Source organism: Apteryx rowi, unplaced genomic scaffold (genome assembly GCF_003343035.1).
Source record: "Apteryx rowi isolate R43461 unplaced genomic scaffold, aptRow1 scaffold_456, whole genome shotgun sequence".
NCBI lineage: Eukaryota > Metazoa > Chordata > Aves > Apterygiformes > Apterygidae > Apteryx > Apteryx rowi.
In genome coordinates this window covers 232,504-259,999 of record NW_020450712.1, presented here as the reverse complement: position 1 = coordinate 259,999, position 27,496 = coordinate 232,504, and the positions used below count along the sequence as shown (strand labels likewise).

Genomic DNA, 27,496 nt, shown 5'->3' with positions numbered 1-27,496 from the left:
TTAACTCTTGATAACTCATTCCAGTGCTATCTGGTGACTTCAGTATAACTGAATATCAAATAACTGTTATAGCTGTAGTTATTAGCTAATGTTAAATCATAATCAGTAACATGTAATTCTTCAAGTTATGTGTATGAACATATTTTTCAGTGGATCCAATTATAAGTCAGTGGGTCTCAACAAACTTAAGTGGTTTGTAGTGTTAGGCCCTAACTTGATCTTTAAACATCAAAGTTCAAGTTTTTCAAGAGATTAGTATCTTTTGTGCCTCAGACTGTCTTAAATTGAAATATGCTACAGATACCATATTTTGAAAAGGTAAATGATCTGCACTTTCTTGAAATGAGGGCTCTTTAAAGTAATTTACATTGGTCAAATATTGAGGCACCAAAATCAGTCATTCCTCTTGAAAGCTTAGATACAATTTTCTAAAATGTTTAAACTACATTTTCAACTTGTGTCACTGAGTTTCAAGACAATTAACTGCTGACTCTAATCAACTGGAATCTTTTACTTAATTATAGGAGCCATCCTGATGTACATAGATTCAGCGTAGAGACAGTCCAGTGGTATCCTCATGACACTGGCATGTTTACATCCAGCTCATTTGATAAAACATTGAAAATATGGGATACAAATACTTTACAAGTAAGTAAGAATTTTTACGACTTCCACATCTCTTTCCGTATCATTCATTCTGCGTCTGCTGTTCACTCAGAGCTCGACAGGAGCAAGCATGTGGAAGGATGAGAAATAACTGGTTGTTAGAACTGCGGCCACAGCAGCACAGCAGTGTGCTTCTGGCATTCTCACTTACCTTAATGTGTGTTTTTCTGGTTCTGAAGACCTGAATGCCGAAACTGTATGAGATCTTGGAACCCTCAGGACTGTTCCTTTTTGCTTAGGCCACAAACGGGAGTATGTGCAGCTGATTTTATGCTATGTAAGTTTTTCCACCAAGGACTGATCTGCAGCTGTAGTTCATTTTCTGGGGTTGCTGAGTGCCTCACAAAAAATAGTAAATATTTAGTTTATTTGTATAGCAATAGGAGTGTACAGCAATAAGAGTGTACAGCAGGGCTGGTTATTTTTAGTAAGCAAGGCATAAGTATTGCTTTTGAAAGGCTGGCCTTGGCATTTAGAAATAAAAAGGTTAAAGAGAAATGGAGAGTCTTATATTTAAAAACAGTAGTCATGTAGGTTTGGAAAAGACCTCCTGGGTCATTACGTCCGGAATTCTGCTGTTGTAAGCACTATGTCATATATCCCCTTTAAAAAATTTGGATGAGGATGAGAGAAACCACTACAGAAATGCTAACCAATGTAACTATGACTTTAAGTTCACATATTCTGTTGGCTTTAGTCTGTTGCTGACTCGTTTAGTCCTAACATCTAACTGTTGAACTATGAATTCTGGACTGTCATCCTAGGGACACAACAGAGAATTCATTTTGATCACTTATGAGATGTGAAGCTATATTTGCAGTCACTAAACTTTCTCTTAAGCGCAAAGTTCTGTTCATTTTCCAGGTGGCTCTGTGAGCATGACTTACACAACAGTGTTTACGTGAAGGCTATTAATTGACTTTCACTCTGCCACGACACAGTGTATTTGAAAACATAGACAACTTAAACCTAAGTTGATTTTTCTATTCAATATTTTAGAATGAAACAACAAAAAGAAGAGTACTTGAAAGTCAGTGCCCTAGCTATAAAAGCCAGTATTGTATTTTTTTTAATTTTTAACATTGGCAAGGGAGCTAATTATTGCTTGTATTTTCATATTTATTTCTTTGAGGAATGAAGGGTAGTGTATGATATTTGTGAACTGACAAGGGGCTCCTAAATTTAGTCTAAGTTGTTCTTTCCTGATGACTTCTTTCTCCATACTGTTTGTAACCTTCCTGTTTTCTATTTTTTCTTGCTTCCTTTTTTAACTTGTGATAAACCTTAAATGACTTCCATTTATGCTTTTGATCAACCAACTTTCTTGAACTTTCTTCTGGGTCACCTTCCAGATCTGGTATAGTTGTCTAGTGTTGCAAGCAGACTTATTTACTTTGTAATGTTTGCATGATTGGTTTACTAAGTAGGCACATTATTATTACTATGTAAACAGTAATATTTATATTAGTCTTATTTGCAGCTGTAACTTGAAAAATGCTTAATAAAAAGGATTTACATTCTTATAGCATATGTGTACTCTGATTAAATTAATCTTTTTATTATCAGCCTGCAGAAGTGTTTCATTTTGAGGGAACAGTCTATAGCCATCATATGTCTCCAGTTGCTACCAAACATTGTTTAATAGCAGGTATGTATGTGTTTTTGAGAAATTTCCTATGTATTTTGGGGCTGTAGTAAAAAGTAAGTACTATTCAGAAATTCTTCCCTCCCGTCTTGCATCTTACAAAGACTGAAATTATGTAAGAATTAGGTCATTGTTAAATATTTTCGGTTGGATTGATGATGTTTAGGATGAGAATCTTGCATTTGTTCTTCTGCAATAATGTGTTATTCAATTCACCTTCCAGATTAAAATTCCTAGGTATAACAAGTTTACCCTCAGTAACATAAGTTAGCATTTGAAGGTTACTAGATTTGAACATAATAAGTTGTATATATGGGTATGTATGTGTGTTATGTATTACTTACAAGTATGCTATTTAACTATGTTTAGCCAAAGATTATTTGAGAAGAGATCATGTTTTTAATTCTTAAGTTTCATAGGTAGTGTTTTGTTTGCCCTCAGTTTCTATATTTTGTTTGAAATATCTTAAATTCACTTACACTTAAAAATGTAAATCTATTAATAAAATGCATTGCAGCAGCAACCTATATAGTACTCTGACTAAATGAACTGTTGTGCAGCTAGTATTTTTTCTTCTATTTCTTTGTCACTGCTAGGATTTTGTTGTTCTTCTTTCAACTGCTGGGGTTTTTTTAGCTGTCTTTGTTTTTCTTGTTACAGTTGGTACCAAAAGCCCCAAAGTACAGCTCTGTGACTTGAAGTCTGGATCCTGTTCTCACATTCTCCAGGGTACTTTAGTCTGAAACATAAATGTTAAACAATAACTACTTTGAGTAAACCAGGCCCTATAAAGAAACACTGTATACAATGTATTCTTTGTAAGTAACATGACTTTGTAAGTAACATTTTGTACCAGTTGTGAAAATTACACAGTGGTAAAGGTTCTTTTGGATGTTATTCTGGTGGTAATGAATTGGAGAATACAAATATTAATTAATGAACAGCTATTATAGATGTTTGGGTGTTTTCATGATAAACCCTGATCAAATCGATGGTCATTAATGTTTGTTAAATGATTAAGCATTGGCATTGTTTTTGTGATCATGTAAATTCAATATGGGTGCTGCTTTTTTTAAAAAAAATCTTTACTATTTTTAACAAAATATCCTGTAAAGGTGCTTGCATGATTTTAAGAGGTTTCTGCATAAAGAATAAGATACTATTCACTATGGAAGGGTGGTATCTAATGCTTTGCGTTTACCTAATTTGGGAAGCTGTAGGGTTTTATTGTTTTGTAATCACAGAATACTTAGGGTTGAGCAGGGACCTTTGGAGATCATTTGGTCCCTGCCCCCCCCCCCCCCGCCCCCCCCACGCAAGCAGGGTCAGCTATAGCAGGTTGCCCAGGACTGTCCAGTCAGTTTCTGAAAATCTCCAAAAATGGAGACCACAACCTCTCCAGGCAACCCGCTCCTGTGATCAATCACTCTCACAGTAAAGAAGTGTTTTCTCATGTTCAGTTGGAATTTCCTGTGTTTCAGTTTGTGCCCATTGCCTCTTGACCTGTCACTGGGCACCACTCAGAAGTGTCTGGCCCCATCCTCTTTACACCCTCCCATGATATTTATATTTATGGATATTTATAAACATTGATAAGATCCCCCCTAAGCTTTCTCTTCTGCAGGCTAAACAAACCCAGCTCTCTCAGCCTCCCCTCATATGATAACGCTCCTGTCCTTTAGCTGTCTTTACAGACACAACACTGCAGATGATGTGGTCTCACCAGGGCAGAGTAGAGGGGAAGGATTACCTGCCTTGACATACTGGCAATGCTCTTCCTAATGCAGCCTAGGATACTGTTGGCCCTCTTTGCCATGAGGTCACATTGCTGGCCCGTGTTCACCTTTGTGTCCACCAGCATCCCCAGGCCCTTCTCTGCAAAGCTGCTCTCCAGCTGGTTGTCCCCCAACCTGTACTAGTCTGGGGGGTTATTCCTCCCCAGGTGCAGGACTTTGCATTTCCCTCTGTTGAACTTCATGAGGTTCCTCTCTACCCATCTCTCCAGCCTGTCGAGGTCCCTCTGAATGGCAGTGCAGCCCTCTGGTGCACCAGCCCCTCCTCCCAGTTTTGTATCATCAGCAAACTTGCTGACGGTGCCCTCTGCCCCTTCATCCAGGTCACTGATGAATAAGTTGAACAATATTGGACCCAGTATTGACCCCTGGAGGACACTGCTGGCTACAGGCCTCCAACTAGACTTTGTGCCACTGATCAGAGCCCTCTGAGCCTGGAAGTTCAGAGTTTTCACTCCACCTCACTGTCCATTCACATAGCCTGTACTTCATCAATTTGTCTACGAGAATAGGAAGGCCTTTGACACTGTTTCTCATAACAAAGTCTATTACTTTTTACATTTAGTGTGAATTTGCCTTTAAGGCCGTTTTGCTAATGTTTAATAAAGGTCATTGGGTGGGGGGGAAGGAGGTGAGTATATACATGATCAAGTGAAGGCAGTGACAAGATAAATCTGCTCATACTTCAAATAAGCAGGGCAAGAGCTAGATCTGATCTAGAAACTATAGAGAAGTGTTAGCTCAGACAAAGCAACATGCAAATACATCTCTGTTTCTTTTGTGGTCAGCTTGTCTAAAAGCAGCCTAGGTGCTTGTGTGTGATGCAGAGCTTGAGCTAGCAAGTCAGCCTGAACTGAATTAGCTCTACACAAACCAGGATGGGTGTCTCACTGATCTGTTTCTAGAATTGAGAGCACTGGAGAGTGCAGACACACCAAAAAAAAATATATGTATATAGTTCTTCAGAGAATCAGTTTGGGTTCAGTAGGGCTTCTTAATTTTGAGTCAGAGTTAGTGCTTTCCAGGCACAGGCTGATCGTGTCTGTGTCTTTATGCACAGCACAGTGCAGTTAGCTGAAGTGTAATATCACAGGAACAGATGGAGGCAGTTCATGTCCTTCACTAAACATGATCTAATCATTCTTTACAGAACTTGAAGCACTCAATAGTGGGTTGCAAATAGATGTGAATATTTTCACATGGTCTACTCTGACTACTGAAATGGAGCTAAGTTCATGCTGGTCTGCAGTTTACTCAATGGAGCCAAATAAATGTGCCTGCACTCTGCCTTCCAAGTGTATCCTGTAGTACCTGTATTACGGAGATTTTTCCATTATCCTGGGCATCCCAGCCCTTTGATTAACTCAGGTAATGGAAAACTATCTGTTTAATAGAAGATGTACCAGAAGCAAGATGGTCCCTGTTGCTCTAAACTACATAGTAAAAAAAAGTATTTGTATGACTTAGTTTATTTTTCAGCAATGTGTTTTTATTATGGCAATGTGTTTTTATTATTATGTGAACCATGGTTGCAATCCTTGTATTTTGGTCAGCTTACACTTCCTATTGTCTATATTTGTTTAACAGTTTTGGAACTTTTTTCCAATTTTTAAAATGTATTTATATTACTTGCCACTAAGCAGCACTGGGGATGATACTGCTTAGAAGTCAAAACAGACATTTAACTTAATGTCTTGATATTTGGGGCATAATAAGGGGAAAAACAAATACCCTGAATTAAGGACAAGAATATATGAGGATCAGCTGAGTAAGGTTTTAATCTTAAGTACATAAAGTAAACATACTTTTTATTAAACATTTTGAAATGATTTGAAGAAAAACATATGCTAAATTTCTTGTGCATACGAGAATACCAGTGCTAATTCAAAATTTAATAACAATGTTTAAAGTAATCTCAGTAGCTGTGCCTGTGCTGTTCTGTGTTTTGCACAACTAAAACCAGTAAAAGTTACATAATAGTATATTGTATTGCTTTCAGCTCACTGCAATCCCACTCAAGCAAGAGGAAGAAAGGAAAATAGTCTCTAGTCCAAAATAAATTTATATTACGATGTAGGCAATTCAGATTATTGTTTTGGATTGGTGGGTCCTATAGAATTGAGGTTTTTGGGGGGGGGTGGTAGTTATTTCCATAAAGAGGTACATATTATTATTTTCATAGAAAATAATGTAAGTTTTTTCATACCATTTTTAGGTCACAGGCAAGAAGTGCTGGCAGTGTCTTGGTCCCCACGTCATGAATATATTTTGGCAACAGCAAGGTAAAGATGTTTCTATAATGTTATAAGCAATAATATCTGATGGGAAAATTTTAGATATTAGTTATGCATGTTTTTTAAAACTCAATTGAACTTTGAAAATCAATCTTCATTATGTACTTAGCCTATTTACAGTTTTGCAGATCTTTAATAGAAAAACAAGGCCTGAAGAGCTATCCAAGTGATACTTATTTTGTAGGAAGATTGTAAACAGAATTTCGAAATAGTAATTGCATTTAAAGGTGTGGGCAAATGATACAACACTGTAGAGATACTTACTTCTTCTTACTGCTTATTAGTGTGCATATTGCTAATCTGTTCTTAAAACAAAGTAAAACATATTTAGCTCAGAGTACCATCCTGGTTTATGGTGCTCAGTTCTGTCAAAGGGTGCACAGGTAGCTTAGCTGATGAGTAATAACTTTCCAAGCTGCAGCAATTCAGTTATTTGCAATTGTATGTTGATACACTTAGGCTCTTTTTTTTTATTACAGCCATTTTCAGTTAAAAGATCCTTTTGGTTTTGCTATAGATTTCACAAATGTTACCTTTTGGGTATAATGTGAAATTTCTCTTCTCCATTTCTTGGTTGGCATGTAGAGAAATGGCTATTTAATTAGTTGAGAGTGAAATCTGAATAATAAGTTGCTATCAGAGTTGCGTATGCTTGGCTTGTGGTGCCGTGATTCTGGAAGATTCAACATAGCTGTGGAATTTTCTAACAGGTTTTTTTTTTTTTGTTGGTTTGCTTTGTTTCATTGTTTTAACAAATGAAAAATTATGTTTCTTTATTTTTCCATCACAGAAATAGTGGCAAGCTTTGTTCTTTATTGAAATATTGATTTGTTAAAGTCTCCCAAAACATTTTGCCTTGAGGTTGTGTAACTTTAAACTACATCTRCTTATGTTGTCATGTTGCCTTGTGGTAACTACATGCTGAATGTGTGCCTTCATGGCTTTTGGACTGTTTTGTCAAATAATACAACACGATCTTTTCACAGATCAAGACAAGTATGGAGTAGAATTGGCATCACTGAGGTACTGCCAAGATAGTGAGGAGATATTGACTAGTACTGCTGAAAAGAGAAAGACACTGAACTTACCCCGTATCAGGAGTTTTTTCCAAGACCATTGTATGCTTGCTTGTGATCACTTATGAGGAGGAAGAATATACCTTTGATTTTTATGTGGCTTATGTATGAAACATGTAATCTGAAATTTCTCTAAATGATGTTAGACACTTAGAAAGTTTCAACAGGAGACTGGAATAGCCAGAGAAGAGACTTATTTTCTGGGTGTTTTTCATGCTTTTCAGTTTCAGGTGCTAGAAAAGCTTATAAGCTCTTTCCTGCTCATTGGAACTGGCTTGAAAAGGTTAGCAATAGAAAGTGCATTGTCAAAGATGAAACRGTAATTTTTTTTAATAAGGAAGCCTTTTGTATGCCTTTGTTAAGAATGTTTCAGTGAATTACCTGCAGTTTGTTGCTCATTTTATAAGCAGCCAACACCTCAACAAATATATCTTGTTTATAGTCTTAGAATATTTGTTTGTGGCTAAGTGACATGTTTTCAGCATATTCAGCTGGAATGCCACTTGGAAGGTAACAATCAGTCTGTAGTGGAGAGGAGCATAGAAGAAAATTTTAGTCATTGGCTTTGCCAGATAAAGAACAGATATGACATAATCTTATAAACAGTTGCTGTGGTTTTGGTCAGTTCGTATTTTAAGTTAGGACTGTATCTTCCAACTATTAATACACTGATCTAACTTAATGCACAGGAAAAAAACGTATAGTTAAAAGACCGCTTATCTAAGAAGCATTTTGATAGGGTATATTTTCCAGCTGTAGATCAAAGCAAAGCAGTTGTTTTTGTTTAGCTGGGGTAAAAAGTGATTTCCTCCCCACCCCCACCCAAAACAGGCAGTTAAGTTGCTGGGAGCTGACCAGATACTCCCAATGGATATATCTACATTGGCAATTTAGTGCACAGGAAGTGGTCTTTTCAGTGTGAATTTGCCTTTTGTCTATACTTGAGTCTTGTGGCACACACAGAAATATACCACTGAAGTGCTCAAACCAAGCTGCACGTCAGGGTGCCCTACAAAGTGCATTGCTTGCAATGTGGGTGCAGAGTCTTCCAGCAGGTAGCTGTCTAGGTGTGTGCAATGTGTACTTAGCGCCAACAGTTAGCATGGATTATGTTGCTGGTAAAAAGACAGTGTTGGCATGCGGTCTTGAAACTGGAATGAATCGCTGCAAGCCTGAACGTTGGTCTTTCCCTCCTTGTGCCGCTCTGTTAATGCAGACATACCTGGTGAGTCAGACAGAAGCAAGCTGTCATAGTGTGTCTCTGCCATAGCACTGTACAACAGATCATGTAGACCTACCCAGCCTGCAATTAGGTAGCCTACTTGGGTACCAGTCATACTGTAGAGCTGTGGTAGCATGAGCAATTGCCCAAGTTCCTGGACAGCCATTGCATGCAATGCTGAATTCTGTAGCTACGTTTATATGAATAGAAGAGTTAGTTTGTTCTAGTCTGTGCATGTATGCAAGGGTGTTATATTGTAGACAGAGGCAAGTGTATTGTGTTGTAGACAAAGATATGCACATAACTTGGGTGCTCATAGTGTACCAGCTATATTTATTAATGCATGTAAACAAAAGTCTGAAGTCGATCTTAAAATCTTTTCATGAAATTTTATTGGCCTGAATGTGACTGTGTGAAGAGTAGTTCAGAATAGTTGCTGGACCAGGGTGAGTGCCAGGTAGATTGGCTAAAGAAAGATATTGACTTTAGTGGAAGCAATTTCCCTAATGGATACATCAGTGCAAATTTGTTTTTCTCAGTGCTGATGGTAGAGTAAAATTATGGGATGTGAGGAGAGCATCTGGATGTCTGACTACACTTGATCAGCACAATGGAGAGAAGTCCAAAGCATCTTCTGAAGCAGGTAATACAGACTGTAACTGGTGGTAAACCATATGTGACTAGAATCATTCTTTAATTTCATAAATGAATTGAATATTAGGACAGGAGTGATAATCCAGTTGTTATGTCCTGCATAACATAACCCATTGATTTTTATTTAGTTACTTCTGTTACAGACCCAGTGATTGTGGTTGGGTGTCTTGTTTAGAAAGATCTGCTTGACAACAGTATTGTGTCTGTTTTAAGTGTTTGTTCCCCCTAAAATTGAGAATTGTGCCATCCATTTTTTATCAGGAAGAATTCATTCCTGTTGTAGCTTAGGTTTCTTATAATGAAAAATCACTACATTACATGTTAGCTGTCATAATAGTTAATTACACTCTTCTAAAACAAAGACAAAAAAAGACAAAAAGCACATTCCTTTTTCCCATATAAACTAGTCTTCCTTCCAAGGCAAGTCCCTAGAATATTTTGTCTTAGATATGGTTCTGTAAAATTAATTATCATCCTTTTATACTGAATAAGGTATAAAATAGTTTGAATTTTATGATAATATTTAATTTTGCAGGAAGCTAAATTCCACTCATTTCAATGCAATCAAACACATTAGTGGTGCCTAATATCAGTAGTTATTAGCTACAACATTAATATTTGATATAACTTCAAGTCACATTTCTATACCTAAAAAGCAACGAAATTAAAGGAAGGGTTCTGTACTTTAAAATATAGTTCATGAATTTGAATTAATTCTGGACCAAAGGTCTGTAATTTGGGCAGGCCAAAAAAGTACTTAAACAGTAGCTGCTCTGAGGTAGAAATGCATACTATTTAGAAATAAATTATATATATGTACTCCTGAATTTGCTCAAATCATTAATATAGCTTTAGGACCCTTTCTCCATCCCCTAACTATACAGGTTGTCTGTTTCTTCTTTTTTGTTCTTTTTTTCTTTTTTAATTGGAATACTTAAACTAGAAAATTCTGACTTGAGACAGATCTGTAAAATGGCTTATATAGAGATATAAAATATTATATAAAAATAAAATAATATATAAAATATATATTAAAATAATTAGAAATTGTTTGTGTATCCTGGTTCCGAATGAAGGAATTTGCATAGGGTGTGTCATAGCTATTAAAGCTACAAGTGGCTCCGACTTGTTACGTGCAATTTAAATTGTGCATAGATTTGTGCACACACAAGTCTCTGTAAAATCAAGCTGTTTTTCAAAAATGTACAATAAGAGGATATGAAATAGCAGTGAATATCTGTTTTAATAACCACTCTCTCTGCTGTGTAAATTGTAGTGTGGCAATATAGGTGTTTGGCATTGAGTATTTTTAATTTCATTGAAATACAAGCAGTTACTGAGATGAAAGCTAAGACTTCTGTAAAATTGTTTTTTTAATCTAATTTTTGTTTATGAAAGGTGGACAGTGGATTTCTATGTAACTCCTGAAATAATTAGTGTAATTGTATTATCTATTATATAGTGTAATTTTGTATGTTTGAATGATGCATTGTCTTGTTCAAACTCAACTACTTTCTTTACACTTTGTTTTTCTGTCTCTGACAGATCAAATTAATTTAGTGGCAATCAAATGAAGTAGGAGATTGAATATATTGAAATACATCTGAACTAAAAGAAGTGCAGCTAACAAATTTGTTTAAAAAATCGTTGCAAAATAGATAAAGCTTCTTTACCTGAAAGATATGTCTAAATTGTGCACTACAGTATAATGTGGAGATACCTCATCATTTTCTCAGTGAGTTAGTTTGTGGGCACCATAATCAGTTTAGCCATGTTAGCATTGAATCCTGTGTTGGCCTCTTTATCCTATTTAAGAATATGCAGAATTGCAGGATGAACTCAATTGAATTCCTTTATAGTATGCGATGAGCAATATGTGCAAAGCCGGCTGTATATGCAAGCTATTATTTATGGTTGTATGTTTTTAAATAAAGTGATCCATGGAGATAGTCGGGCTTTCATAAACCAAAAGTTAAATTATTTAGCTATACATTATAAAACTGTGTATACAGAATAGTAATTCCATAGAAATCTGAACCATCTCTTTTTTTTCTGGCAGCAAACACTGCTCACAATGGGAGAGTTAATGGTTTATGCTATACAAATGATGGGCTTCATCTGTTGACTATTGGTACAGATGATCGGATGAGACTCTGGAACAGCTCCACTGGAGAAAACACATTAGTAAGTTTACAAGGATCTTTGGTTATGTTGTTATTTGCACTTAATTTTCAAAGATTGCTAATAGTTTGTGCAATTATAGTTACACCTCTGGATATTCATTATTGTCCTAAAGGGTATCACTGCTTTATCTCAGTTCGTTAAGGATTTTTCAGGCATTGTTTTGTTCAGGATTTTTTCCTTATTTTTGCTTGTTTAAAAAAAAAAAAAAGGGGAACATGAAGTGTGCTATCTTGGGGCAGGTGCTCATACCTGAGTGTTTCACTATTTGACTGCCAGGTTTCCTTGCTACTTTCTTAAGTGTTTTTGTGGAATCTCTCTCATGGATGTTTACAGCAGTGTCAAAAATATCCATCCCTCTACATTTGCATTGTAACCCAACAGGAAAAAACCTCTGCTTCTTCTCCAGTCCTTTCTGTGATCAGATTTTTGCTGAAGGTTCCTGTTTTAATTTTCCTTTTGATAAAGAAAATTGTTTTCTACATTTATTTTCAAAGAAGAACACATTTTAGCCACATCAGTTTCCTTGAGATTTTAGCTAACTAGGATAACATGGTCTCTCACTGCTATCAGGAAGGGGAAGAAAAAAATCTCTCTAATTTAGCAATCTTTTACTTCCTGCTGCTTAGTTTCAGAACACAGCAAAAAGTATTCCCTACAGACATTTAAATGAAAGGACTTTTCTATCCCCATACTATTTATATTTGCCAGCTCCTTCTCAGCACTTCATAAACAGACATCTTTCTGTCTCCAAATCACTATCACCAAAGTAGATAATACAGTTTGTTCACTCTCCTGCCACCAGCTGGATCAATGCCTTTTGTTTTTCTGTGCCTGTTAGTTCACTGACTTGTTTCATAGGTTATTTTACCATTTTCTTAATTGGGATTGAATAGCTTGATCCTGTCTTGCTCTTTTAAGTCCAGAATTGTATTATCCAGAGTACTGTATTTTTGTACACCACACAGACATATTGCTTAAAATAATTTTAAGTCATCAGCAGTCAAATAAATGCGTGTGCAGGTAATACAAGTTCACTCCATAGTTTCTTTAATCCCCCCCTACCTAGTCCTTCTATCTCCATAGGTTTGTTTCCTTCTCTGTGCTAATAACACCTTCCCCTTCCCTCTGGCTCACCCCACAAACGTAGAAAGGAGCCTGCACGAACAACCGGGGATTGTATTGAATCTGCAGCCACCTTGCGGGAAGAGAAATATACACAAAAAATAACTCTGTCTGCTTGCCTGCCTCACTTTTGCTACCCTGAATTCCCAGTCCCTGTCCGATTTCCTACAGCTGCTTCCTCTGCCCAAATAACCCACTGTTAACCCCAAAACCTTTGGGGTTTTTTCCTGGTTATAGCAGGAATCTTTTCAAAGAGCTAGAGATTTTAATGGCTGCCCAGCTTTTCTCAGCAGAAAGAGAACCACACAACAGCGGACATGAAGCACCTAAGTACTCTTCTGTGAAGTATCTTTAAGTACGTGACATATATATGAGGTTTGGCGTGTTCTCTTGAGGGTGGGGAATATACAAACAAAATTAAGTGCAAGTGCCAGTAATGAATACAGATAAACTCCACCTGCACTCCTGAATTTGCTCGGATCATTAATATAGCTTTGGGAACCTTTCTCCATCCCATAACTATACAGGTTGTCTGTTTTGTTTTGTTTTTGTTTTTTTTAATTGGAATGCTTAAACTAGTATGATCGCTGTACTTTTAAGGTTAATGGTAGCCCAGTAACACTTTTTTTATTATTATTTTTTTTATCCTCTCTGATTTTTCTCTATCTTCTTTTCTTATCACCTCTTTCCTCAGGAAAATTGATCAACTGCTTAAGGAAACTGAAACATGTATCCAAAGATAGCAAACGTGCTTCAGCTGTAATTTCATTATGACAAAGCTGGTCTAACCTATAGTTGCTGCCAGAAAGAATGATCCTGCTCTTCTCGTCTATCATACACTACACTGGCTTCCCATTTCACCCAGCTCTTGTCTGACCTCTTAGCGAGCCAGTTTAGGGTGCTGGCAAAATTGTGGCCCCTTGAAAATAACTGGTTAGACTTCTGCAGTTTTAGCTCTCTGATCCAGTTCCCTATGAGGTTAGGTAAGTGCCAGACCTGGTGTGAAGGAAGGAGTGACACTGCAGCCTCGGTACTGAGGTATCTCTTTGTACTGAAAGCTTTTTTGTGATTGACCATTTGTAATATGTTCTGCTGGAGTTAGACCAACCAAAAGCTCTCAGAGAAGCATGCACTACGAGCAAGCTGCCAGTATGTAGCACTAGGATGCTCGCATCCCAGACCACCGAGCCACAGTGTTCTGCGGGGTGGAAACGTGACTGCAAAACAGAAATAGGGCTCGCAATGTTGCGAAAGAAGTCCAGCAACTGTGAATCCCCTTGCAGAAGCTATCCTGTAGCTTTCCTGTAGGAAACGAGACTGTCTTCTCCCTTCCTTGCCCTGATATATGTGGTTAGTGCCTTAACTCTTTCTTTGCCAGGGGAGTTGCCTTAGGTACAGTTTTCATTGGCTTACCCAGTAGGCCAAATGTTTCTGACTGCAGTCATTCTGCAAACAAGTGACAACAAAAAAAACTTACAAAATGTGAATAAAAAAATTAAACTCTGAGGGCCAAAGAGAATATGCTTGGAAATTAATTGTATACCACAATTATTTTTGCAGCAGAATTTTAAATTCCGGCACAGGTGCTCCAAATTGCCATGTACATACTAACAGCAAAACGACTGTAATTCTTATTAAAAAGACTTAACTCCAAAGCAGAGACTATTCTGCATGGCAGTTCTTCAGTACCTATGGTAACTGACAAACTTCTTCACAAGCTGCTCAGACAAAAATGCTCCTAGTAGAATAATAAGAAATGGATGGATGATGCTGAATAAGCATCATAACTAGAAAAAGTGAAACGTGATCTAAACAACATCCCAAGGGATGCTGAACAATTTTCTTTGGTTGTTACAAACTCAGAGCATGGGAACTTCTTGACAAAGATTTGTTGGTTTGTACTGTAAGCCAGGAAGCAGCACTGAGTGTTTTTTACCTTCCCTTTTAAGATAGGATCCCTGTGGTGAATCCTTCAATAAAATGTTGGCATAAAACAAGACATATGTCATCCATTGCCGCAGAAGAAGCAAAAAGTAGTAGAATGCAAAAATTTAGTGGCATATCTTTATTAAGCAATCCACTAAGTGTAGAAGAAAATCAAGATAAAGAGGAATATACGGAGAGGAAAAAGTCTGCATCAGAGGTTTAGGCTGCCTCAGATGATATTCAGCAACTCTTCACAATGCTCTCCTAAAGTCCAGGTATCTATTCGATAGATGTCTGTCTACTTCCTTCAGATCTGAAAAATCCCATCAGATGGTGTGGAAATTAATCTAGTCATCTGAATTTTTTTGAGCAGGGAACCGAATTTGGGATCTAGTGAATTGTTTTGGTCAGTAAGAGAAACGAATATTGGAATCACACACATCTTATAAATGTCCTTTATCACAAAAAGGAATACAAAGTACTGATTCACTGAGTATAGGAAGACTCAAAGAGAAGGAGGTGGGTTTTTTGTTTGCCTGTTTGCTCTAAGGACAAAGCCACTTCTTAGGATAGTGCTTAAGTTCTTGTTTTGGCAGCATCCTTTCCTTTCCATTGCTCCTTTATCAAGCAGAAACATCTACACTAAGTATATCCAGAGAAGTTCTGCCATCCACCCCTTTCATTGCACATGCCTTTGTTACAAGCAGTGTTGTGGCTTGGGAATTGTTGCTGTTACAGCTGACGTGGTCTGGAAAAGAGTTTAATTGTTTCTTATCAGCAGAGTAATATGCCTCTTAAATTTATTATCTTTAACAAGGCTTAACACAGTTGTTTAAAAATGAGCACTAGTGTCCACAAAGGACATAAGCCCCACATCTGATGAAAATATCCTTTCAGTCTGAAATTATCAACCTACCTGAAAGCTAATCGAGTTGCTTCTTTGTAAACATTTTTATTATGATTGAGAGAGATTTGCTTTCTAGACTCCTTTCCTTCAATTTTTCTTACATAACTGCTTTTAGCTATGAAAGAACAAACTTTAATAAGAGAGCAACAGATAGTCTTCCTTACCTGGCTTGACTGAGCCTTGTATCTGCCTCAAACTATGGGCTCAGGCAGTCAACACAGGATGGATCAAGAACCTAACAAAGCAAGATATCCGTTTTAAATATTTGCCTAATAAACATTACAAATCTGTTAGGTTATAGTCAACAGATTTCAAATACTTATGGTTTTTAACTGTAGACCGTGAGGTTTTAGTAGGGAGCTTTAAAATGAACCAAGAGAACTTTACTGAAGTTGTATGTACAAGCAGTTCTCTGTTTTTCAGCAGAAATTAAGAGCAGGGATTGCAGGGCAATAATATTTAAAAGCAAAATATTTTATGTATAATGCTATTAATGAATTTATCTAATGTCTTAAATTAAAAATACACTTATTTTTATTAGGAAGAAATACTTTGATTTTAATCATGAAGTAATTTGCAAATTTCAGGTGTTCATAGTGGACTTCTTCCTCATCATAAATATATGTTTTGTTTGTTGAAATTTTAGTACTTTGTTTTAATTAAGTTTGTTTAGAGGTAAACACGTACACTTGACTTCTTATAGAGGACCTAATTAGACTGCTATATCCAATTGGAATATTTCCTAGCATGTTTGGAAATTTTCCCTTTTTAATCTGCAGTGAGCTTTCAATCTGTGTAGGACTTGTCAAGAGCTTGAAACGTATCAAACAATGATAAGCTATACTTTTTATACTTTTTATTTGCAAGGCTTCCCACACAACTCACAAGCCAGGGTCCTAGTCAGCCATGTAGCAATGCTCTTATTCCAGCTGTACTTTCAGGGAACAATATTGAATTTCTCAGTGGTGATGAACTCCAAGATTTAGCAGCGGGTAGAAGATAGGCATTTTAATATATCAGTCTTGACTGGTCCATAAGAAATAAATTAGGAAGTTATTCTTTATTTTCTTCTCCTTAATGATTTTTCTTCCTAATCCCTTTGTTTTTGCCTCTTATTTATGACAACCTTCTGTTTGCCCTTCAGTCCTTTTCATACTGCCTATTGCTCTTCTACTGTTTCTTGCAAAGAATTCACGAGGGAGATAGAGAATCTTTGTCTGCATTGCTGATACTCTTCCTCTCTTCCTGCTTCCAAGAGCAAGGCATGACTTGCTGAGAAACCCCTGAGGGCTTCTGGTGTTGGCTGGACTGGTACTTCTTTCCTTTGCCTCCCAAATAGCATATGTACTTCAGAAATATAGCCTTCTGCAATATCAATTGACTCTCATAAAGGGCACTTTCAGAGTAAGAAGAAAGTGGGGAGGTCAAGTTTTCTTCAGTCTGTGGAGTAAGCAAGTCTTATAGTAAAGTGGTTGGGTTGTCAGTATTTTATTTTTGAGATGAATGCACATAGTAAAAGCTAGGCTGAGACCACTATCTCACTTTATACTTACCACTGACATTGTTAATATAGCAGTGTCTTTACCCATTACCAACTACAAGAAACATTGTTACCCCTTTGTTTTCCATAGTTTAGTTTAACAGGAAATAACTTTTTCTATCTACTGCTATTTGAAAACTGGTATTTTGAAATTATGTATAAACTAGCTTATGTGTGTGTGCTTGTGTGTGTGAAATATTTTAAGGAGAACACACTAGGAAAATGTAAATGCTGTGCCTTAAAATAAAAGGAGGCTCGTTAAAGCTTTAGATTTAACATTTCCACTTGCTGGAACTTTCAGAGAAAAGTTATGTGTAACTTATAACTATATGTATACTATTGTGCATATCTGGTTCTTTTAATAGTTTCAATACTTGAGAGAAAATGGCTATGTTGCACCATCTAGGAAAATGTTTAAGCAGGAATTCCTGAACTAATTCTGATTTCAGTAGTAGTTTTGGTGCCTCAAAGTAGGTCTGGCCTGAATGGCCTATGCAAATTCCATCTTTAAGTGTGGAACTGCTGCATATATAGTCATATCTTCTTTTTTTCTTTCCTTTTTCCTGTTTCTCGAAGTTTATATTAAAGAGAATGAACTTTAATGAACAGAAAAATAATTCTCTTGATGAACATCTGTATCTAGAAGTCACAAGGGTTATGTTAAAATGGGAAGCTTAACATGAATTTTATTGGGTATTAATGAAAAAAATAAAAATGTCCTTTTTATGTAAAGCTACTTATAATTTCAGTTAATAGCTAACTGCTTAATCTTTCATTTTACAGGTGAACTATGGGAAAGTCTGTAACGAAAGTAGAAAAGGACTCAAATTTGCCATCTCTTGTGGCTGTAATCCAGAGTTTGCTTTTGTACCATATGGTAGTACCATTGCTGTTTATACAATTTTCTCAGGAGAACTGATAACTATGCTTAGAGGGCATTATAACACTGTTGACTGCTGTGTATTTCAACCTAATTTTCAGGTAAGTGAAATATTTGGGGCAACCTGGAATATTTATGCAGATTGCCAAACCATTTGCACAGAAAGTGATATCTTTGCAGGGATGTGCTTTAATAGAAAAGCTTGAAGTAACAGGAAGTTTAGTGGCTTTGTCAAGTGAGAAAAGTTAGGTCAAGTACTTCTGATGGCCCTTTCTATATCTCATTCCTTCCCCTATTCATTTCTTCTCGCACAGGTAACTTTTGAGAATACCTATAGTAATTTTTGTTTTGTGTTGTCATTAATAAAACATATGTGTTATTAAGGCTTTTGCTGGTCTTCTGTAAGAGCGAAGAGGAATTTTTCTTCCCTTTTATTGAGGCAATCAGTGGCTTATGGAGAGGTATTTACCTTTCTCTGAAACATCTAAGACTAGTCACAGTAAGAAAGAAGGTGACGCACATTTAGATGAAGTGCACAGATATTCCCAGTGGTACTGAGAAACCCCTGATGTGCTTGGCTGGTGATCTTGTCTAAATGCTTGTAGCTATACTAATCACTGCATCTATGAACAGTTTGGAAGAAGTTGTTGAGAACATGATCAGCTTCTTAAATTAAGCCAGGTGTATTTCACGTAAGAAATGCCATGGCATTTCAGGGACTCATGACTATGGCAGCCCCCTTTTTCTTTTCTCCTATGGTACATTTTTCTCTTGTACTAAAAGTTTTAAAGATAACAAAGCCTAATTTGTTGTGAAGTATTTTACAGCAGATTGTTTTTATGACTTGTGGTGATGTGGCAAGGGAAGGGTGGATATTCCTAAGTGTGTTGGTTTTTGTTTTGGTTTTTTTTTTTTTTTTAAGTTTTTTTTATATAGTTGCCTTCACTTGTTGAGGACTGTACTTAATGTTCCAGCTCCTTCTTTTCTAGTCTTTTGTTTCTGAAATAACAGGCAGAAGCATTTGAGATGGAAAGGTCAAGTGAATATCTCTTCTGACCTCTCGTACAACGCATCGTAGAATTTAATCCATTGTCCTCACGTTGAGTACAGTAACTTTGACTGAAGGAATGTTTCTCTGCCAGCAAGATGGACTTCACTGAGAGATTTGAACACATTACAGATGAGGCAGTAGAGCCCAAGCTAACAAGCTTTATTAGACCGGGAAAGCATTTCTGGGATGAATAGGCAGGGAGATACTGGATCCACTGAGAGATGGAATATTGCCCCTCCTGCCCTGCAGCCCCCAGATGGAATTCAGTTATGAAAAATCTGAGAATCACTGGATTGAAATATGTATCTTCCTCTCCTGATTAAACATTCCGCAGTATGGAACATCTGCTGCTTCTGTTGGTGCTGCAAACAAATAAAATCCTTATTATTAATAGGTTCAGATTATAACTAAGGCAAATCTTTCCTGGCTTTTAGTTTCTGTTCATTAATTCTTCTTGGACTGTTCTTGGCTAGATTAAAAAGCTCTCTGTCTATTTTAAGAATGGTCTCAAAATGAAGGTGCTAGTGTGTTTGTATAAAGTCATCTTTGGTATTCTTTTGATAAGCTGAAGAGACAAGACTTCTTAAATATCACTATAAAGCATGTTTTCCAGCCCTGGAAATGCTGGTCTCTTTATCTTGTCTCTACCTTGTCTTTTGAAATACTTGGAAAAGTAAGTGACATTGTAGTATCAGCATCAGTATTATACAATATGCCAGAATGATCTTCCTGTTCTTGTTTATCACTCGTCTGTGTGTGTGTGCACAGGGTTTGTGAGCATGCACACAAGAACTGCATCATTCAGTATAGTCATAGGCTTGCTGGCAACTTAACTTCATTTGTTTATGCACTGTGGTTCCTGAGACTCTTTCAGAGTCTCCCTTACTACAGTTTGGTTTTGCATTCTCTGTGTGGCTTGCTTCCCTTTTTCTTTAAACATCCTTGCTTTTGTTGGTATAAAATTGTTACTCTTTGTTGGGATTAGGTTACTATATTGTAAGTATGTCAACACCAAAGGTATTGCTAGTGTTAACCTTGTCAGTTTATGTTCACATGCATACTTCCAAACAGCTGGTTCTGTCTTGAGATGATTAAACACTTTCATCAGTCTTCATATATTTCTACTAAAAATGATGATATCCCAGTTAAAAGTCCTTTTCTGAGAATGCAGACAGTTGTAAAATTTGTATCTATCTTATTTTTATGCTTGCAAACAGTACTGAATCAATATGGTACAAATTTATTTACAGCTATGCATATATATTTTAAGTTAAACTTGTTGTAAATATGATCATTTTGCTTGAAAGAGCCTGCTTTGCTGTAAAATGTGTTAACTGGTGTTGTTTATTTTCTTAATATCTTAATTCTTCAGTAATTGAAGAATTCAGTTTAGAATCTTCAGAATCTTTTAAATCACCTTTTCTATTATCTTGTCTGGGATTAAAGAAGTATCAGTCAATCCATGAGTATCTGCACTATTCCACTTATTTTTGTTTTGTATTTCTGAATGATATGTTAGCTCACTTTCAGCTCTCTCTATATATATATTTCAACATGTTTCACATATATTTAACTTAAGCAGGCCAGAAGTTTTCCCAGACAGCTCTTCTAAAATGCTGATGCAAGTTATTCATGTGCTGGTGGAATGAATAGCTGCATATCTGCAGGCTTTTTAACACCTTTCTAACTTATTAGTACATTATCTTCTTATGAAACAAGATCTACATCTGAATGTTCTATATAGTTTCTACCATTTCCATCTAGTAGTAGGTCTCTGTCGTTTTTAGGCTTTTCTTCATATTAATACTCTTTTTAACTTTTTTGCTGTCTTTAACCCTGCTGAATGATTTTCCTACCCCACCCCCAAATCTGGTCTTCAGGGTTTTTTTATTATTTATTTTTCTATTCAAAACTTCTGATTGATATTTATTGCTCCCAGTTCCTCCCTTTCCTTCTATTTATTAGCCATATTTTATTTGCTGTCTTTGTTTGATCTCATGACTGGAACAGGCTTTAAAAAACTTGTGTACCAATTTTGTATTTGAGGTGTGAAGTGTCATCTTTTTGCTCAGAACCTATAATCAGCTATGATCCCTGGAACCCAAGCAACTAGCTCTTTGCAAGCCAGTGGTATTAGTCTTCTTCTTTTCTTATTACATCCAAATTAATTAGCATTCTTAGGTGGATTATCTTTAGTGTTTGAGTTACCATGTGTAGTTGTCTCTACAGGGCAGTGTGAAATTTAGTTAATGTATGTATATATCCTTTTAAGATCCTGGGAATAAAGCCATAAAATCCACTATATTATTGTTGGCCTAAATTTTTCTTATGTAACTCTCTCCATGAAGTTAATGAGATGTTAAGCTGCTTGAGTAATAAGAACTGCAGAATATTGCCCATTAATAAGAGAAGTTAATTTAATAAGAGGTAGAGAATTTCAAGGGTAGTGTGGAAGAGGAAATCTTCACTATGAAATCTTTCAGGAGATGTTTACTGTTGGATCCAATATGCCAGATACCCATGTGCCATATTAACTGCTTAAAATAAGTAAACAAAAAAGACCTGTGTTTCCCTTTCAGAAACAGAAATGAAGTAAATAACTAATAATTAATTAATAATGAAGTAAAAAATTAGTAGTGTATTAGGAACAGTGTTTTTTTTTAAATATAAGTCCTTTTATGGTCAGGGAATACCAATGACGATTACAAAGGTATTTGGCAAACCTACCCATCTGTAACAATCCAGTGATAGGCTAACAATATCAAAAACTAAAAATTAAATTCAGCTTTAATTGCCATCTTTCCTGAGAATTTTAAAATGTAGCATTGAAATATCATGCTATAGGTACTGTAAATATGCATGGAGCTTTACACATTGACTGACTTAAGGTCTGAGTCACTGTTTCAGATTGCAATAATTATAAAAATTAGTCAGCATGGTCTATAGTAGCTGAAGATCTTGCAATCCCAGAACCAGAAAGAGAGACAAGTAGTAATAAAGACTAACTGGAATATACTGATTTCCCAATTACATTGCTCAGAAGGAGGGTTTTGGGGTGGGAGATATTGCTTGTTTTTAAAGTTCCAGTGATATTGTGCATCTTGCAAAAGACAGGATGCTTGAGTAGAGTAGAGTACTGCCAATAGGATGAAGTGATATCTGACCTATGCCTTGGTATAACTTTGACCTGTTTTATTCTTTTAAGCAAGATAAGTAGGATGTTTATCTCTCAGAAAATTTTAAACTCCAATCTTGTTTTGTGCGTGAATAACTTTGTTCCTGGGAGTAGTTTCACAGAARTCAGTATATCAGCTCACTTGAATAAGGTTACCCACATAAATGGGTATTTATAGCAACTAGTTAACTTAATAGTTAACTATTAAGTTCCTGCACCAACTGTCAGAGTAATTCATGCTTTTCTAGAATTAAATATACATAATGCAAAATGAGACTTGCTGCAAAGACAGAACTGTAATAATTTATTGAATTATGTTGAATCAACATATTAAAATAGTTTTTGGAGCTATGCACAGAATTGCTAGGTTAAGTGCAGGAGTCAACATCTTTTAGAAGATTTTTTCCACTGTCAGCTTGAATACAGAAAAGAATACTATGCATGTTTCACTCAGGTAATTTAAACATATGGTAGTTCTCATCTTAATTGTTGTTAGACATTTTATATAATAAGCAGGAGTTTAATTCAAGATTGAAGGCATATGAAAATATCTTCATACACATTCATGTGAGTAGCAGTTTGGAAAACAGGAGGGTTATTAGTGCAAAATTTACTGCGAAGGTGGTGCAATATTTCTGAACTGCAAAATTTCTTCAGTTTAGAGTGACAGAGAAATCTGTATTTCCTTTATTAAAGAACAGTCTAATATAGCTTCATTTCCTTAGCTGGCTGTTTGGTGCAGAGACTGTTTGCTTCCATGTGTTTGCAGGGTGCCTAGCACAATGGGATCCTGTCCTTAGTCATTAACATAATAAATAGGGTTATTTATATTAAAAATAATAAATCAGTCTTTCTGATCTCTGCCTTCCCAACAGGATGCAGGCTTCAAGTTGTTCCTTGTTTGTTCTTTTCCTTGCCTAGGCATACTTAAACTATGTTTACTTAATACTCCTTTGCTCCATACTTATGTGCTCTTCTAACTTGCATCTTATTAGATGTTTTTGTGTTGATTCATATTTTTAATTATAATAGAAAAATCTTTTCCTTTTTTCCTTCTTCCCTTTCCGTTGACCAGAAATACAATTATCTTCTGAGCTTGCTGACTTTTAAGTTAGGTTCCTTTTCAGGAGACACATGAGAGGAAAAAAATAAAGTACATTTAAGCAATGAAGTTCATTTAAGTGTGAGTAGTGCTGTATTGATGACCAGCCTGGAGGAAATATCATAAAGTATTCTTTTTGTCTAGTATATTTTAAGAATATACTGTTTGTCAAGATTATATTACAAAATAGAAATTATATATGTGTCCTTATTTCTAAATAAAAATTTCATACATTTTATTTGCCAGCATTATTTCTATTTCAGTGTTCAGTAAATTTGCATAGGAGACCTTTTTTGCTTGCTTTTTTAAAGGAGCTTTATAGTGGTAGCAAAGATTGCAATATCCTTGCTTGGATACCTGCTCTTCGAGAGCCAATTCCTGATGACATTTCCGAAAAGGTAATTAATAGTTCATCCAGTTGAAATATACTCTTCATGGGTGTTATACTTGCGAGAAAAATAATTATATACGAAGTGGATTTTCATCTTCAAAATTTGTAACAATACTGATTAACTGAAAAATCACCTGTCTATTGTTTCTCTGCAATCTCCTGGTTGTTGTTCTGGGGTTTTGGTGGCCTTTTTTTTTTTTTTTTTTTGTGGTCTAGAAAAATCTCTGGCAGACTTCTAGCTTCTCACTTAATTAAAAGTAGTACTTGTTATTTGACTGTCAGTCTTTCAACTTCCACTTTAGCTTCCTTAAATTTTGTACTGTTTTCTGTAGCTTATGCTCATTTGGAAGTGAAAAATGTCAAAGAAAAGTTGCATTTTAATTTGTTTAGGAGTATACTGTCTACTAAACAATAAGATTAAGGATGCTACAAATCATATCAAAATACCTTTGATACAGAAATATAATAAAGAACATAGAGTTTGAGAGAAGACATGCAGGCTGTTACAGGACAGATCATAAGTAGTACTGTTTTCCATGAGAGAACATGTTTTCCCTCTTACTGTTAGAACTGGACAATAAAAGTTTAAATGGACAGTATGAGGGGGAAAAAATATATAGATTTTAAGGGACTGAAGCCATTCACAAAATAAGAATCCAGTAACTTGTACAGCTGTTTAAAAAAAAAAAAAAATCAGGAGATACTAATATTTTGACTCATATCATACAAAAAATCCAATTTTCTAAAATTTCAAAAATGTTCCATTTTGAAAAAGATAAAAATTGTAACAAAACACTTTTTGCTTTGTTTTGAAACACAGTTTTTGAAGAACTACCTTACACTTAAACAAAGAAAAAAGTAATTTCAAAATTTAGATAACCTGAAATCAAAATGTGTTCAATTGACCTGAAATGAACATTTTTGTTCTGTTAAACTGAGAATTTTAAAATTTATTTTTTCAGTATAAGCAAATTATTTTTTTAGTCTGGGAGGGGGGAAAAAGCCATTATTTACCCAGCTCTGATTATAATTGCCCCTTTAATTTTGACATTATGGTTCTTGAGTCATATATGCCATTGTTTTGAAATCTGTTAAGCTACTGCTGCTGTTTACAAATGTTGTAAGCTGGCACTGCCTCTGAAAGAAGCAGTTCTGCTCTCCACAGGCCACTGGTTCCTGCTCCCTCCCATGTGCTAGATCAGGCATTTGTGTGCCTGCCTGGCAAGAGTCTGAACCCAGGCTAGAAGTAAACAAGCCCAAAAAAAAAGTTTTACTCAGGGTTAGAACAGTGATTCAGTGCACTGCTTGGCTGCACAAACCCTTGAGCTGATACGAGGGTGAGGTGGGAACTAGTTGGATGCAGACAGAGGCTGAGACTTTCTGAGACAGTAGCGCCCAGTTATGCTGGAACAATTATGTTTTAAACAACACAAAACAAACGCAGGTTATAATATCTATATATTATATTTTACATTCAGACATTTGTAGAGCTTCCAGTTAATGTTCCAGATATTTTTGTTGAAATTGGAATTAAATAGAATACTACGTCTTTTCACAATTTATCCTGTCTCTAATGTACAGAATGAGCAAAGAAATGATTACAAAAGAACAGTATCTGTGAGACACACAACAGTTCACAGATAGTAATTTAAGAAATGCCTTTAGTGTTACCTTTACTTGCTTTTAATGTTTTTAATTACTTAGAGTCCTATTAAAGCAAACCTCTGAGTGAATTTTTATTTTCTTTAGTCTCTATCTCAACAGCATTTAAATCCAGCATATGAAGATGCATGGAGCAGCAGTGAGGATGAAGGCTGAATTTCAGTTGTGTGCTGATATAAAACTGACATTCGAGCACTACGTTCAAGGACTTTATCTACAGAATCGGGTATTGTCAGGCTTATTGTGACTGGATTCCTCGTACAGTTATATTAAAGCCAGGTCTTTCAGAAATAAACTTCCACTTTTTTTTCCTGTCATCTTCTTCACTTTTATTGCTGTATCTGAAGGATTACATTTTCGTATCTACTGACTTTTACGTTTACCCTTACACATTGGTATACTTTATTCAGTGTTGAACATCAGATGAAAGAAAACTAAAAGACCTTGTGACCAGATAATAGTACATTGTTTTTGGTATCACTAATACATAGGGAGATAATCCCCTCATTTCTGAGAGACCTGATGCAGAGGATTTTGCCTTAAGGAGAACTAGCTCAGGGATACTTCCAGTTTATTTTCTGCAATGTCTAGATGGAGCAGACTCCTTTTATGAGTGTCTGTGTGCTGTGGGAGCCTAAATGGATTTATGTGCCTGTTCTTTTGTGTTTTATCAGTCTTGCATAAGTTTCTCCATGGATGAGATATTCGGTTCAGGAAGAGGTAGATTATCTATCCAAGTATTTATATGGCATCCCCCATCAACTTGTATCTGAATCTGTCCCAGAAAGGTAAAAATAGAAATTAGTTTGATTAGGGTTTTTTTGCTCCTGTTAACATGTTTTTAAGGTCAGTCCTCTATGTATGAATCTCATACGTACTTCCCTAGCCAGGGTGGAGAATTCATGGACAGAAACAAGGTACAGTATAAGACAAAGTATGGATCAAGTTTCAAGTTAGAAATATAGAATGTAGTCCTTCAAAACTCTTTGCTTTCATCTGAATTTGTGCTCCTAATACCTACTCTGTTTTGGCAGGGAGGAGTTTAGGGGGGTCAATGCCTAATCTCGGTCACTGGTTTGTTTGTGCCTCAGCAGCAATGCACACACTAATCTGAGAGCTAAGTCAGAAGTTCACATTGAATGGAGATGCAGTACTTCGGGGGAAAAATGGAAGAAAGGAAATGGAGCACTTCGAACAGTAATATACAGTTTCTGGAAGTGAAATAAATTTATAAATAAATGAAAGATAGTAATTTAATCTTTGTATGGTGAATAGATGTGATAGGTATGCATTTTTGAATTAATTCACTGTGCTTTTGTATTTTAATATCTATACAAAATATAGACTGTCACTTTCTATAACAGTCTAGATCCTAGCAATGTGGAATAAGACAAGGTGAGCAGGGGGCATATCAAGGGAACGTTTTTCTTAGGCAAGTTTCATATGTAGTTTGTATGTTCAGGGAGAGACCAAAAATTTAACTTGCGCTATTAAATGGATTGTTGCAAGGTAGAAGACTTGCAGAAGTTTCAGCTGAAGTTAGTTTAAGGACCAGCCTGACCCTGTCACTTTATGGTAATAGAAAAAAAAGAACTTAATTTTCTATTTTTTTAAGTGATAGTTTTCATTACCAATGGTTGGGGTTTTTTTCTGTCTAAAACTGGAAAAACTAGGAAACAAATTTGAAGTAAGATTATACATTTTGATTTTGTCTTTAAAAAGATGTCTGTTATTAGGGATGACTTTTATTGCATGTTATAATTGTGCATATATTTTTGTATATGCTTAACAGCATTGCATATATTAGGTATTTGAATTTCTAAAATATTGCTCAATAAATCATATCAGAGCTACTTATCAAAGAATGAATGCATTATTTTTCCAATGAGTTTTCAGTGATCGGTTTCCAATCTGTAAAATGATTGCAAATGGTGGTGTTACGAAAACAGGTCTGTGGTGGACATCCTTAGAGTAAAAAAGGGTTTTTTTTCTTATGTTTAAATGGAATTGCCTGTGTTACAATCTGTGCCCAATGCCTCTTGTCCTGTCACTGGATACCACTGAGAAGAGTCTGACTCTGTCTTCTCTACTCCACCCCATCAGGTATTTATACACAGTGATAAGACCCCCCCACCCCCACTCCAAGGTTTCTCTTCTCCAGGCTCAACAACCCCAGGTCTCTCAGCCTTTCCTTGTATGTCAGATG

The 27,496-nt window shown here is 35.9% G+C and overlaps 1 protein-coding gene across 10 annotated transcripts in view; it reads left to right on the top strand.

Annotated features, from left to right (window-relative positions):
- The window catches only part of ERCC8 (ERCC excision repair 8, CSA ubiquitin ligase complex subunit), a 35,876-nt gene extending 8,733 nt beyond the window's left edge, over positions 1–27,143 (top strand). For 4 of the 10 annotated variants that reach the window (XM_026077494.1, XM_026077500.1, XM_026077499.1 and 1 more), the window contains 9 exons: positions 525–648; positions 2,233–2,314; positions 2,972–3,040; positions 6,320–6,386; positions 9,236–9,339; positions 11,410–11,534; positions 17,813–18,010; positions 23,549–23,635; positions 25,378–27,143. In XM_026077494.1, the coding sequence (XP_025933279.1) occupies positions 525–648; positions 2,233–2,314; positions 2,972–3,040; positions 6,320–6,386; positions 9,236–9,339; positions 11,410–11,534; positions 17,813–18,010; positions 23,549–23,635; positions 25,378–25,446 (925 nt within the window). In that variant the 3' untranslated portion in view covers positions 25,447–27,143. Of the gene's footprint in view, positions 1–524; positions 649–678; positions 944–2,232; positions 2,315–2,971; positions 3,041–6,319; positions 6,387–9,235; positions 9,340–11,409; positions 11,535–17,812; positions 18,011–18,898; positions 21,263–23,548; positions 23,636–25,377 lie in introns of those variants that run through there. The other 6 variants (XM_026077495.1, XM_026077502.1, XM_026077496.1 and 3 more) reach the window with 6 other exon arrangements.
- The last annotated feature ends 353 nt before the right edge of the window (positions 27,144–27,496 follow it).